This window comes from Rhinichthys klamathensis, unplaced genomic scaffold, assembly GCF_029890125.1.
Source record: "Rhinichthys klamathensis goyatoka isolate OS25496 unplaced genomic scaffold, OSU_Roscu_1.1 h1tg000236l_1, whole genome shotgun sequence".
Classification (NCBI taxonomy): Eukaryota; Metazoa; Chordata; class Actinopteri; order Cypriniformes; family Leuciscidae; genus Rhinichthys; species Rhinichthys klamathensis.
Genome location: NW_026606759.1, coordinates 1,037,336 through 1,051,084, shown reverse-complemented (window position 1 = coordinate 1,051,084; position 13,749 = coordinate 1,037,336). Strand labels below are relative to the sequence as shown.

Genomic DNA, 13,749 nt, shown 5'->3' with positions numbered 1-13,749 from the left:
CCATAGAGGTTTTACTCCGGATTCCTCTGCTCCATAGAGGTTTTACTTCGGATTCCTCTGCTCCAAAGAGGTTTTACTTCGGATTCCTCTGCTCCATAGAGGTTTTACTTCGGATTCCTCTGCTCCATAGAGGTTTTACTTCGGATTCCTCTGCTCCATAGAGGTTTTACTTCGGATTCCTCTGCTTCCTCTGCTTCATAGAGGTTTTACTCCGGATTCCTCTGCTCCGTAGAGGTTTTACTTCGGATTCCTCTGCTCCATAGAGGTTTTACTCCGGATTCCTCTGCTCCGTAGAGGTTTTACTTCGGATTCCTCTGCTCCATAGAGGTTTTATTTCAGATTCCTCTGCTCCATAGAGGTTTTACTCCAGATTCCTCTGCTCCATAGAGGTTTTACTTCGGATTCCTCTGCTCCATAGAGGTTTTACTTCGGATTCCTCTGCTCCATAGAGGTTTTACTTCGGATTCCTCTGCTCCATAGAGGTTTTACTTCGGATTCCTCTGCTCCATAGAGGTTTTACTCCGGATTCCTCGGCTCCATAGAGGTTTTACTCCGGATTCCTCTGCTCCATAGAGGTTTTACTTCGGATTCCTCTGCTCCATAGAGGTTTTACTTCGGATTCCTCTGCTCCATAGAGGTTTTACTTCGGATTCCTCTGCTTCCTCTGCTTCATAGAGGTTTTACTCCGGATTCCTCTGCTCCGTAGAGGTTTTACTTCGGATTCCTCTGCTCCATAGAGGTTTTACTTCGGATTCCTCTGCTCCATAGAGGTTTTACTCCGGATTCCTCTGCTCCATAGAGGTTATATTTCGGATTCCTCTGCTTCCTCTGCTTCATAGAGGTTTTACTCCGGATTCCTCTGCTCCGTAGAGGTTTTACTTCGGATTCCTCTGCTCCATAGAGGTTTTACTTTGGATTCCTCTGCTCCATAGAGGTTTTACTCCGGATTCCTCGGCTCCATAGAGGTTTTACTCCGGATTCCTCTGCTCCATAGAGGTTTTACTTCGGATTCCTCTGCTCCATAGAGGTTTTACTTCGGATTCCTCTGCTCCATAGAGGTTTTACTTCGGATTCCTCTGCTCCATAGAGGTTTTACTTCGGATTCCTCTGCTCCATAGAGGTTTTACTTCGGATTCCTCGGCTCCATAGAGGTTTTACTCCGGATTCCTCTGCTCCATAGAGGTTTTACTTCGGATTCCTCTGCTCCATAGAGGTTTTACTCCGGATTCCTCTGCTCCATAGAGGTTTTACTTCGGATTCCTCTGCTCCATAGAGGTTTTACTTCGGATTCCTCTGCTCCATAGAGGTTTTACTCCGGATTCCTCTGCTCCATAGAGGTTTTACTTCGGATTCCTCTGCTCCATAGAGGTTTTACTTCGGATTCCTCTGCTCCATAGAGGTTTTACTTCGGATTCCTCTGCTCCATAGAGGTTTTACTCCGGATTCCTCTGCTCCATAGAGGTTTTACCTCGGATTCCTCTGCACCATAGAGGTTTTACTTCGGATTCCTCCGGATTCCTCTGCTCCATAGAGGTTTTACTCCGGATTCCTCTGCTCCATAGAGGTTTTACTTCGGATTCCTCTGCTCCAAAGAGGTTTTACTCCGGATTCCTCTGCTCCATAGAGGTTTTAATTCGGATTCCTCTGCTCCATAGAGGTTTTACTCCGGATTCCTCTGCTTCATAGAGGTTTTACTCCGGATTCCTCTGCTCCGTAGAGGTTTTACTTCGGATTCCTCTGCTCCATAGAGGTTTTACTTCGGATTCCTCTGCTCCATAGAGGGTTTACTCCGGATTCCTCTGCTCCATAGAGGTTTTACTCCGGATTCCTCTGCACCATAGAGGTTTTACTTCGGATTCCTCTGCTCCATAGAGGTTTTACTCCGGATTCCTCTGCACCATAGAGGTTTTACTCCAGATTCCTCTGCTCCATAGAGGTTTTACTTCGGATTCCTCTGCACCATAGAGGTTTTACTTCGGATTCCTCTGCTCCATAGAGGTTTTACTCCGGATTCCTCTGCTCCATAGAGGTTTTACTCCGGATTCCTCTGCTCCATAGAGGTTTTACTTCGGATTCCTCTGCTTCCTCTGCTTCATAGAGGTTTTACTCCGGATTCCTCTGCTCCGTAGAGGTTTTACTTCGGATTCCTCTGCTCCATAGAGGTTTTACTTCGGATTCCTCTGCTCCATAGAGGTTTTACTCCGGATTCCTCTGCTCCATAGAGGTTTTACTCCGGATTCCTCTGCACCATAGAGGTTTTACTTCGGATTCCTCTGCTCCATAGAGGTTTTACTCCGGATTCCTCTGCACCATAGAGGTTTTACTCCAGATTCCTCTGCTCCATAGAGGTTTTACTTCGGATTCCTCTGCTCCATAGAGGTTTTACTTCGGATTCCTCTGCTCCATAGAGGTTTTACTCCGGATTCCTCTGCTCCATAGAGGTTTTACTCCGGATTCCTCTGCTCCATAGAGGTTTTACTTCGGATTCCTCTGCTCCACAGAGGCTTTACTCCGGATTCCTCTGCTCCACAGAGGCTTTACTCCGGGTTCCTCTGCTCCACAGAGGCTTTACTCCGGATTCCTTTGCTCCATAGAGGTTTTACTCCAGATTCCTCTGCTCCATAGAGGCTTTACTCCGGATTCCTCTGCCCCATAGAGGTTTTACTCCGGATTCCTCTGCTCCATAGAGGTTTTACTTCGGATTCCTCTGCTCCATAGAGGTTTTACTCCGGATTCCTCTGCTCCATAGAGGGCGCGCAAGCGCCGGAAAGCGTCGGAAGTGATCTCTCATGCGGTTGCAAAAAAAAATTCAACGTTGTCTGTTGATATACAGGAAATCGCAATGGAAGACGATTTCGATATATCTAAATATGTTTAGATCTTCACAGTGAAAGGTAACACTTCCGAAATCTCTGTGTAAACAATGAGTGACGTACACGCGCGAGAGATCACTTCCGGCGCTTTCCGGCGCTTTCCGGCGCTTGCACAGACTGAAGCGCCCGCACCCTCAGATCACTTGGACGTGGCTGTGGTTACAAGAGGTAAAAACAATATAAATACTGTTCGTTTTCTCACACAAACCGCTCGTTTCGTGTCGTAGGCCATCAATGTGTATTTATATTTACGAGTCATTAAATCATGTTTAATTTGGACTTCTCTGTGCATGCTCTTTGAGGTGGTGACCATAGACCTGCATTATATGACTGACAGACAAGAACGGTTTGACCTAAAAAAAATATCAAAATTAAACTACTGCGGAAACAAAGACACCTACATCTTGGATGCCCTTGAGGTAAGCTAAAACATATCAAAAATTAATTTCAAAGTGAACAAAGCGAATGGCCGGTTGGTTGGGGTCGCCTACTGGGTGCCCAGCGAAGCTGTCACGGATTATAATCCTGTGCAGCTGAGGTAAAACGAGAGGGCACCTGCTGACGGCTGCGCTTCCCTGGGGGGGCAAAAGGCAATTAAAAGCTTTTTTACTGGACTCACAGCAGGATTGCATGTTTTCTACAACTAATCCAAAGAGCCCATTTAGGGACATAGGTGCATTAAGAAACAATAGGTGATCCTTATTCATTGTTCTCGGCAAGTTCAACTACAGATGTCTTTGCGCTGCTCTCATCAGCCCATAGGACCCACAGCCTGCTTAGTAGACCTTGCAGTTCTCATCACAAAGTCAGCTATGCATCGCACTCAGCTGCTTGAGCCTCATCCTCTAACCCCATGACTAATTCGGGAAGGAGAGGGTCCGAACCAGGGCAACTCAGTTCCAAATTCGCCTGGAATGACTCACATCGCTTCGAGAACATTCACAAGTCAAAAAGAAAGCAGCCCAAGCATGAAACTGGGTCCTGTAAAGCCCCAATCCTAAACAGGTGGTACAAACGCGGGGCAAGTCTTTCCTTTCAATTTGATTGCCACAAGCATTTGTGCTAGAGCACATTTTACGGCGCGAGCTTTAAGCAGAACTTAAAGCTGATTCAGTGGCAGGAAGAATACGGAGTACAGTCCTCCAGCAAGCTGAAGCGACCGGTCTAAACAGTGCTTAGACAACTTAAACAGCAACAGCTTCTTCACAAGCCAAGGCAGCAAGTACGCTTGTATTGAAACAGGATCAACCACAACGCTCTGGAAGATAACCCTCTGATGCAAGCCGTTCAATTGCAGTGAGTAATGAGTTTTTTTATCCTTTAATATTTACAAGCTCAAGAGTGAAGGCCCGTTCACACCAAGAACGATAACTATAAAGATAACGGTAACACTTTACAATAAGGTTCATTAGTTAACTACCTTAGTTAACATGAACTAAGAATGAACAATACTTCTACAGCATTTATTAATCTTGGTTAATATTAATTTCAACATTTACTAATACATTATTAAAATCAAAGGTTGTATTTGTTAACATTAGTTAATACACCGTGAACTAACATGAACAAACAATGAACAGCTGGATTAATATTAACTAACATTAACAAAGATGAATAAATACTGTAACTAATGTATTGCTCATTGTTAGTTCATGTCAAGTCAAGTCATCTTCATTTATATAGCGCTTTTAACAATGAATTGTTTCAAAGCAGCTTTACAGAGATAAACATATAATTTAAGGTAACAGATTGTTTTGGCGTTATAGCGGTTCTTGAATAATGTTACTTCCAGCTAAAGTTAACTTTGATTGATTCACCTCCGTCGAAATGATCAGACTTTAAACGCGAACCTGTGATTAACGCTGATGGCGTTCACATGCTCATTCAGAATTCTATAGTTATGTGCTTTTTAAAATATGTGCGCAGGTTTGTAATTCATACAACCCAGCCTAAACAAACTACTTTCTTGCCTATAAATTTTGATACAGAATTTTGTTTTATTTTATCACTTCGGGGTACGCGAGCCGGAATTCACAGCGCTTTATCTGTAGAGTGGGAAAGGGATCCTCCATAGGGAGAGGATAGTGGATACTTCAGCACTGCATTGTCATCGGGTCCAGGCAAATCTCCTTCGTCAGATCTGGACACGGCCTGGATCCGGCAGGCTGCGGGAAAACCTCGGGATAAACAAAGACACTAATATTAGCGTAGATGCCATTCTTCTTATGATGTAGCGAGTACATCAAGATTTAAGGGAAGTGTTCCCAGTTCCGAATGACCTAATCTATGCAGCCTAACATTGAATTTATAGAAGTCTATAATGTATTATTTGTATGCTAGGTCAAAGAGATGTGTTTTTAGTCTAGCTTTGAACTGACAGAGTGTGTCTGCTTCCCAGACAATGTTAGGAAGATTGTTCCTGAGTTTTGGTGCTAAATAGGAAAAGGATCTACCGCCAGCAGTCGATTTTGATATTCTAGGTATTATCAACTGGCCGGAATTTTGAGATCGCAATAGACGTGAAGGACTATAATGTGTTAAGAGCTCGCTCAAGTACTGGGGAGCTAAACCATTTAGTGCTTTGTAGGTAATCAACAATATTTTAAAATTTATACGATGTTTAATAGGGAGCCAATGCAGTGTTGACAGAACCGGGCTAATATGGTCATATTTCCTGGTTCTGGTAAGAACTCGAGCTGCGGCGTTTTGAACTAGCTGTAGTTTGTTTATTAAGCGTGCAGGGCAACCACCCAGTAGAGCATTACAATAATCTAGCCTTGAGGTCATGAACGCATGGACTAATTGTTCCGCATTTCCCAATGAGAGCATATGGCGTAATTTAGATATATTTTTAAGATGGAAAAATGCAGTTTTACAGATACTAGACACGTGACTTTCAAATGAGAGATTGGTATCAAAGAGCACACCCAGGTTCCTAACCGACGACGAAGACTTGACAGAGCAGCCATTAAGTGTTAGACAGTATTCTGGGTTATTACGTGTGGAAGTTTTTTGTCCAATAATTAGAATCTCTGTCTTTTCAGAATTTAGTAGTAGGAAATTACTAGTCATCCAATTTTTTATATCAGCTATGCATTCCGTTAATTTTGTGAATTGGTAAGTTTCGTCGGGGCGTGAAGAAATATACAGCTGAGTATCATCGGCATAACAGTGAAAGCTAACTCCATGTTTCCTAATGATATCTCCTAATGGTAGCATGTACAGAGTGAACAGCAGCGGTCCTAGTACTGAGCCTTGTGGTACGCCATACTGAACTTGTGATCGATAAGACATCTCTTCATTTACTGCTACAAACTGATAACGGTCAGTTAAGTATGATTTAAACCATGCTAATGCAATTCCACTAATGCCAACATAGTTTTCTAGTCTATTTAAAAGAATGTTGTGGTCAATGGTGTCAAATGCAGCACTAAGATCGAGTAACACTAATAGAGAGATACAACCACGATCGGATGATAAGAGCAAATCATTTGTGACTCTGATGAGAGCTGTCTCAGTGCTATGGTACGGTCTAAATCCGGACTGAAAATCCTCGCAGATATCATTTCTTTCTAGAAAGGAACACAGTTGTGAAGATACTGCTTTTTCTAATATCTTTGACAGAAAAGGCAGATTCGAGATCGGCCTGTAATTGACTAATTCTGTAGGATCAAGCTGTGGTTTTTTAACAAGCGGTTTTATCATAGCCAGTTTAAAGGTTTTTGGTACATATCCTAGAGACAAAGATGAATTAATGATATTAAGAAGAGGATATATGACCTCTGGAAACATCTCTTTCAGTAGCTTAGTCGGTATAGGATCTAACATACAAGTTGTCGATTTAGATGAATTAACGAGTTTGCAGAATTCTTCCTCTCCTATAGCAACAAATAAATCAAATTTTTCCTCAGGGAGACTACAATGCACTTCCTGATGCGATACTGTGGTAGACGGTTGCATAGTTATAATTTTCTCCCTGATATTATCGATTTTATAAGTGAAGAAGTTCATAAAGTCATCACTGCCGTGTTGCTTTGACACTTCTGAGCTTGAAGCTTTCTTTTTCGTTAGTTTAGCCACTGTTTCAAATAAATACCTAGGATTATGTTTATTTTCTTCTAATAGGTTTGAAAAATAAGCAGATCTAGCAGCTTTTAAAGCCTCTCTGTAAGCAATCGAGCTCTCTTTCCACGAAATCCGAAATACCTCTAGTTTAGTTTTCTTCCAGTTGCGCTCCATTTTTCTGGCTGCTCTCTTAAGGGCCTGAGTGTGCTCGCTGTACCACGGCGTTGGACTATTTTCTTTAATCTTCTTTGACGTATTTATAACACGGAGTCGGCTTTGCAGCCTTGGCTAAATGTAATTTACATGAGACTAGATAATGATCTGAGATGTCATCGCTCTGCTGCAGAATTTCAACGGCATCAACATCTATTCCATGTGATAATATTAGATCTAGAGTATGATTACGACAATGAGTAGGTCCTGACACGTGTTGTCTAACTCCAATTGAGTTTACAATGTCTTTAAATGCCAATCCCAAAGCATCTTTTTCATTATCTACATGTATATTAAAATCACCAACAATTAGTACTTTATCATGCAGCCAACATGTCACATTAACTACTGTTAACCAATGAACCTTATTGTAAAGTGGTTACTAAGATAACTATATTAGTGTCCACACCAGCAGACGATATCGTTGTCTGACGCTTTAAATGCTCGAGCTCGTCACAGTAGGATGGATTCTGATTGGCTGTCAATGTTTTTATCGTTCTTTAGCAGGAGAAAATCGTTCTGAAAGTAATTCCACCGTTACCGTTTCTCTGTGCTGTTATCGTTACAGCTGTGGTGTGACTGTGAACTCTGCTATTCTTTAATATTGAGAACGGTTTTTCGAACTATATCTTTATCATTATCTTTCTAGTTATCGTCCTTGGTGTGTACGAGCCTTTAGTCTTGAAGAGCAAAATTCTCCATGTGAATGGGCTGCTGTCTCATGGTAAGTTACGGGCAAGGCCAAAGAGCCAGCAGCCAATACACAGTGTGTTCAAGGAGATCTTCAAGAGCAGAGAGTGGTCTGTGTAATTAGTTCTGGAGTGCTAACAAGCTTGTATTTTGTTTGTATTTTGTAACTTTATTTTTATTTGAAGATGAATGAAAGTCTTATAGACTTGAAACGATATGAGGGAGAGTAAATGTTGACAGAATTTTCACTTTGGTGTGAACTAACCATTTAATTCAATGATGACAAAATCATGCAGGCTACAAAAAAGCTTCAGCAGTGTAACTGCCAGTGTTGATATAAAACAAAGTTATCTGAGTAGTGGTTAAGTGATTATAAAAGACTACTTATGGTTAAAGCACACAAGATCAGACGTATTTCCAAAGATCCAGATCCGAAAACATATTTCAGGGAATTAAAGCCAAAGAAAGAGTGATGGAGTGATAGTGGCTATGGTGAAGGTGAATGACTATGAGAAAGAGCTGAAGACAGCAGATACTCCAGCGTAACTCACCCACACAGAGACGTCCAGTGACATCCAGTGTGAGACTCTCCGGACACTGGCATTTAAAGGAACCTCTAGTGTTCACACAGTGTCCATTATGACACACACCAGGAAACACCTCACACTCATTCACATCTACACAGAGAGAGAGCGACAGATAAGTGCATTGTGATTAACTAGGTAAGCTTAAGACAAAAATCTGAGATTTTATAGTTTATGTGTCAGTCACTTCAATATGACACGGTCACCTTCACATGAAGCTCCTCTTGGCCGAGCAAATCCTTGTTCACATACAGGATCTGTGGACATAAATAATAGCATTCATGAAATAAAAAGCATGTCACAATCCATTATTTTCCTTTGAAAAGACATACAGGTTTTAAATTAATAGAAATACCAGTAAAAATGTTTAAAACATTTTCAAGTATTTAATATTTTTGCCAATAAAAAGTATACTTTTAAAGTTTTTTTTAACAAAAATTTGATTTTTTTTAATCATATAATATAATGGGCTAATAAACTAATCAGGTTGAAATTCAAATATACTTAACATGTACAATACACTATGATTCCTAGCTTTTTATAATAATTTTTTTTATTCAGCAAGGACACATTAAATTGATCAAAAGAGAGTAAAAGTATTTACTAAAAATCTTTAATTAACTTTAAAAATGAACTTTCTATTTATCAAAGAATCTTGAAAAAATCAATTGCAGCTTCAACAAAAATGTTAAACATTAACTGTTTTATACTCTGTTTTAACTCTTAATAATAAGAAATATTTCTTGAGCACCGTATTAGAATGATGTCTTTTTTGTTATTTTCATTTTTATTACATTTTAAAAAACAGAAATTAAAAATTGCAAATAAAAAATAGACTACAAGAAACCATAAAAACAAGGAACAGATACTGTCAGCACTACTTATAAAGTATTACAAGCATATGACATACTAATTCCACATAGAAATGACTAAGTACAAAGCAATTTAAAACATGCCTTATCGCCGTGACTGGTGACAAATATATTTTTCAATCTTGAATTTAAAAAAAAGAAAAATCCTCCTTTCAGAAGGATCATGTGACATTGAAGACTGGAGAAAATTCATCTTTGATCACAGGAACAAATTACACTTTAAAGTGCCCCTATTATGCCTCGAGATTTCGCGTAGTGTAACAGCGCAGCGCTTCTAGGTTGTACGTCACACACATCAAACACACAGGACCAGCGTCGGCCAATCACGAGCCTACGTGTGACGTACAGCCCAGAAGCGCTGCGCTGTTACACTATGTGAAATCTCGAGGGCCACAGAGAAGGAAATTAATAGTTGAATAAAGTTGTTATTTTTGTTTGTTTTTTGCGCACAAAAAGTATTCTCGTCGCTTGATAAACTTAAGGTTGAGCCACTGTAGTCACTCGGACTATTTTAACAATGTCTTTAAATTTTCTGGGCCGGCAAGTTTCGATCTCTTAGAAGCCTATGGAGGAGTGAGACAGCTCTCAGATTTAATCAAAAATATCTTAATTTGTGTTCCGAAGATGAACGAAAGTCTTACGGGGTTGGAACAACATGAGGGAGAGTCATTACTGAGGTGAACTATCCCTTTAAATTTCATTAAGTGTGTAATTTGGCAGCTTGTGAGTGTAAAAAATTCCAAAGATCAAAGAAAGAAACAAGTGCTCGAAGCGTAAATCCAGTCTCGCTTCCCGCACAAACCTGTGTAGGTTTTGATGGAAATTCAGAAGCGAAGACCAGCACTTTTCTCCTGAAATGCCACTCTGTCCTCTCTGCACCTGTTTCTCACTTCATCAATGCATCTCTTCATTTCCTCTGCCACTCAAAACTGCCGCAGTTTCCACAGTTCTCAAGAAGCACAACCTCGACCCCTCTAATTATCGTCCTATTTCAAATCTACCATTTATTGCCAAATTACCTGAAAAAAACGGTTGCCTCCCAGCTTCAGTCTTTTCTAGTTCAAAATAACCTCTTTGATCCTTTTCAAACTGGTTTTCATAGTACTGAAACTGCCCTTGTAAAGGTAGTGAATGACCCACTCCTCTGGTGACTCTGGCTCTCTCTCAATTCTCCACTGGCTTCCAGTGGCCTATCGTATCAAGTACAAAATACTACTGCTCACTTTCACATCATTGCATGGCTTGGCTCCTAGCTATCTCTATAATCTGCTTCTCCCCTACGCCTCGACCCGATCACTTCTTCGGTCATCTGAGTCTGGTCTTCTCTCTGTCCCTCGGATCATTTGGCATTATTGCACCCAAACTCTGGAATTCCCTCCCCGGTCACTCTGCTGAACTATTAATATTTCTGAATTCAAATCCTAACTCAAAACCCATTTGTCCTCTGAATGTTTCATTCATTCAATGTTTCATTCATATAGTGGAGAAAGAAATTAAGGGTCAATCATTTTTATGGCAGGTTTATTTTAACGGATAGAGACAGAATATTAACACATGAAAAAAAAACACATTATAGGTTATCGATTGATTTGCATTTCAGTGAATGAAATAACTATTTGATCCCCAAGCAAAACATAATTTAGTACTTGGTGGAGAAACCCTTGTTGGCAAGCACAGAGGTAAGACGTTTCTTGTAGTTGGTCGCCAGGTTTGCACACATCTCACGAGGGATTTTGGCCCACTCCTCTTTACAGATCCTCTCTAAATCCTTAATGTTTCTTGGCTGTTGCTTTGCAACTCGAAGTTTCAGCTCCCTCCACAGATTTTCTATAGGATTAAGGTCTGGAGACCGCCTAGACCACTCCAAGACCTTAATGTGCCTTGGCGGTATGTTCTGGGTCATTGTCATGCTGGAAGACTCATCCACGACCCATCTTCGGTGTTCTGGCTGAGAGAAGGAGGTTCTCGTCCAAGATTTTACGGTACATGGCCCCGACCATTGGCCCCTCGATACAGTGAAGTCGTCCTGTACCCTAAGTAGAGAAACAGCCCCAGAGCATGATGTTTCCACCTCTGTGCTCGACTGTAGGGATGGTGTTCTTGGGGTCATAGCCAGCATTTCTTTTCCTCCAAACACGACGAGTTGCCAAAGAGCTTGATTTTGGTCTCATCTGACCACAGCATTTTCTCGCCTTCTCTGAATCATTAGATGTTCATTGCCAAACTTCAGATGGGCTTCTACATGTGCCTTCTTGGACTTCAATCCATTGCAGCGTAGAGTTACACCAATGGTTTGCTTGGTGACTGTGGTCCGACTGCCTTGAGATCATTAACAAGCTTCTCCTGTGTAGTTCTGGGCTGATCCCTCCCTTTTTCTGGATTTTTGGGTTGATATTCTGTCTCTGCCAGTTAAAATAAACCTACCATAAAATGTATAGACCCTTCATTTCTTTGTAAGTGGCCAAACTTCAATAATCAAATCATTATTTTCTCCACTGTAAGTTGTGTTCTGTATTCCTCTGTCGGCTTCATTTATTTATATAGCGCTTTTAACTATGGAGATTGTTTCAAAGCAGCTTTACAGAGAGAAACATACAATTTACGGTAACAGAGATTGTTTTGGCTTTATAGCGATTTTGAATACTGTTATTTCCAGCTAAAGTTGGTTTTGATTGATTCACTTCCAGCAAAATGATCATTTGTTATTACATTAGGGGCCACTAAGACGACAGCGTTCTCTCTAAACAGACTTTAAACGCGAACCTGTGACCTGATGGCGTTCGCATGCGTATTAAAAATTGATTCTATAGTTATATTCGTTTGAATATGTGTGCGCAGGTTTGCAGGTCTGTACATGATTATATGCTGCTGTGTGCTATCCTGTCTATGTAATGCCCTTTTACTATCTTTGTATTATCCTTGCTTAATCTTCTATTTAGTAATATTCTTCTGTGCATTCTAATGTCTATCATTACTACCTGTTGTCTGTTATTATTACCTACTGTACTATATTGCTTCTAAAATTCTGTATCAAAATGTATAGGCAAGAAAAGTAGTTTGTTTAGGCTGGGTTGTATGAATTACAAACCTGCGCACATATTTTAAAAAGCACATAACTATAGAATTCTGAATGAGCATGTGAACGCCATCAGCGTTAATCACAGGTTCGCGTTTAAAGTCTGAACATTTCGACGGAGGTGAATCAATCAAAGTTAACTTTAGCTGGAAGTAACATTATTCAAGAACCGCTATAACGCCAAAACAATCTGTTACCTTAAATTATATGTTTATCTCCGTAAAGCTGCTTTGAAACAATTCATTGTTAAAAGCGCTATATAAATGAAGATGACTTGACTTGACTATTGCTATTATATTGCTATTGCTATTTTTTCTTATTGTATCTACTTTGTAAAGCTTCCTTGAACAATGGAAAGGCGTTATATAAATAAAATGTATTTTTATTAATTCAGATAGCAAATGGGAGTTTGGTTTCTGACACTCACTGTAAGTTTACCAATCACAGCAGACTGGGCCATCTGACCAATCAGAGCAGAGTAGACCAATCACAGCAGACTGGGCCATCTGACCAATCAGAGCAGAGTAGGCTCTCAGAAAGGAGGGGTTTAGAAAGTGAATCCTTGATCTAACAGTATGGACCCTATTTTAACGATCTAAGCGCATGGTCTAAAGCCATAGACTGTCAAAAATATGGACATATTGTCCGTGACGTCACCCGTAGGTTTCTGGGGCCGTATTCATAAAGAATTTTATCTTACCTTAAAAGTTATTCACAACGCCTTTCAGACCTACTCTTAGTAAGGAAAAATGACAACTCCTAAACTAAGTGTCTTTGTTGCTATGAATGACGCCAATTCTCATGCACGAGCTTCCTCGCAATGATCACAGTGATTGGTTGTTAGATGACAGGGCCATCATGCGGAGCATAACATAGACGCAACAAATCAAGGAATTACGACATCTAAATATGTCTGTGTCCTACACAAAATAATAATAGTAATGTCATCGAAATGCATATATAATGACATGTTTGTGCAGGCCCCAGTGAAGTGTAACTCTAAAAAGGCAGAGAGAGAGAGAGAAAAGTCTTGAATTAAATTCAATTAAATCAAGGTAGCCTAATACCCTAATGAAAACCGCCACTTGCCTAATAATAAAAAAACGACACTTCCATTAACACTTATGCAAGCCTAAATAGATAACTTAAAGTCGGTGTATGTGAGTGAGTGAATGGGTGAATGTGAGTGTGTAATAACCAGAGTGTGTATGTGTGTGTAATAAGTAGAGAGTACACGCATTGTGCACCCACCTATAGGCGGATATTACTAACGCGCCCTTTAAATAACAAAACAAATACTGCGCCATTGACTTTAGAGCAGGTGTCAGTGATGGCTCAGTCTATTTCAGTTCCTCAGAATAGCTCCAACAATGCGC

The 13,749-nt window shown here is 40.4% G+C and overlaps 1 protein-coding gene across 1 annotated transcript in view; it reads right to left on the bottom strand.

Moving 5' to 3' along the window:
• The window catches only part of LOC130099783 (fibrillin-2), a 178,827-nt gene that overhangs the window by 94,418 nt on the left and 70,660 nt on the right, over window positions 1-13,749 (bottom strand). The window contains exons 20-21 of the mRNA XM_056265589.1: window positions 8,632-8,682; window positions 8,393-8,518 (exon numbers count right to left, since the gene is read on the bottom strand). Coding sequence (XP_056121564.1) covers window positions 8,393-8,518; window positions 8,632-8,682 — 177 coding nt within the window. The remainder of the gene's footprint in view (window positions 1-8,392; window positions 8,519-8,631; window positions 8,683-13,749) is intronic.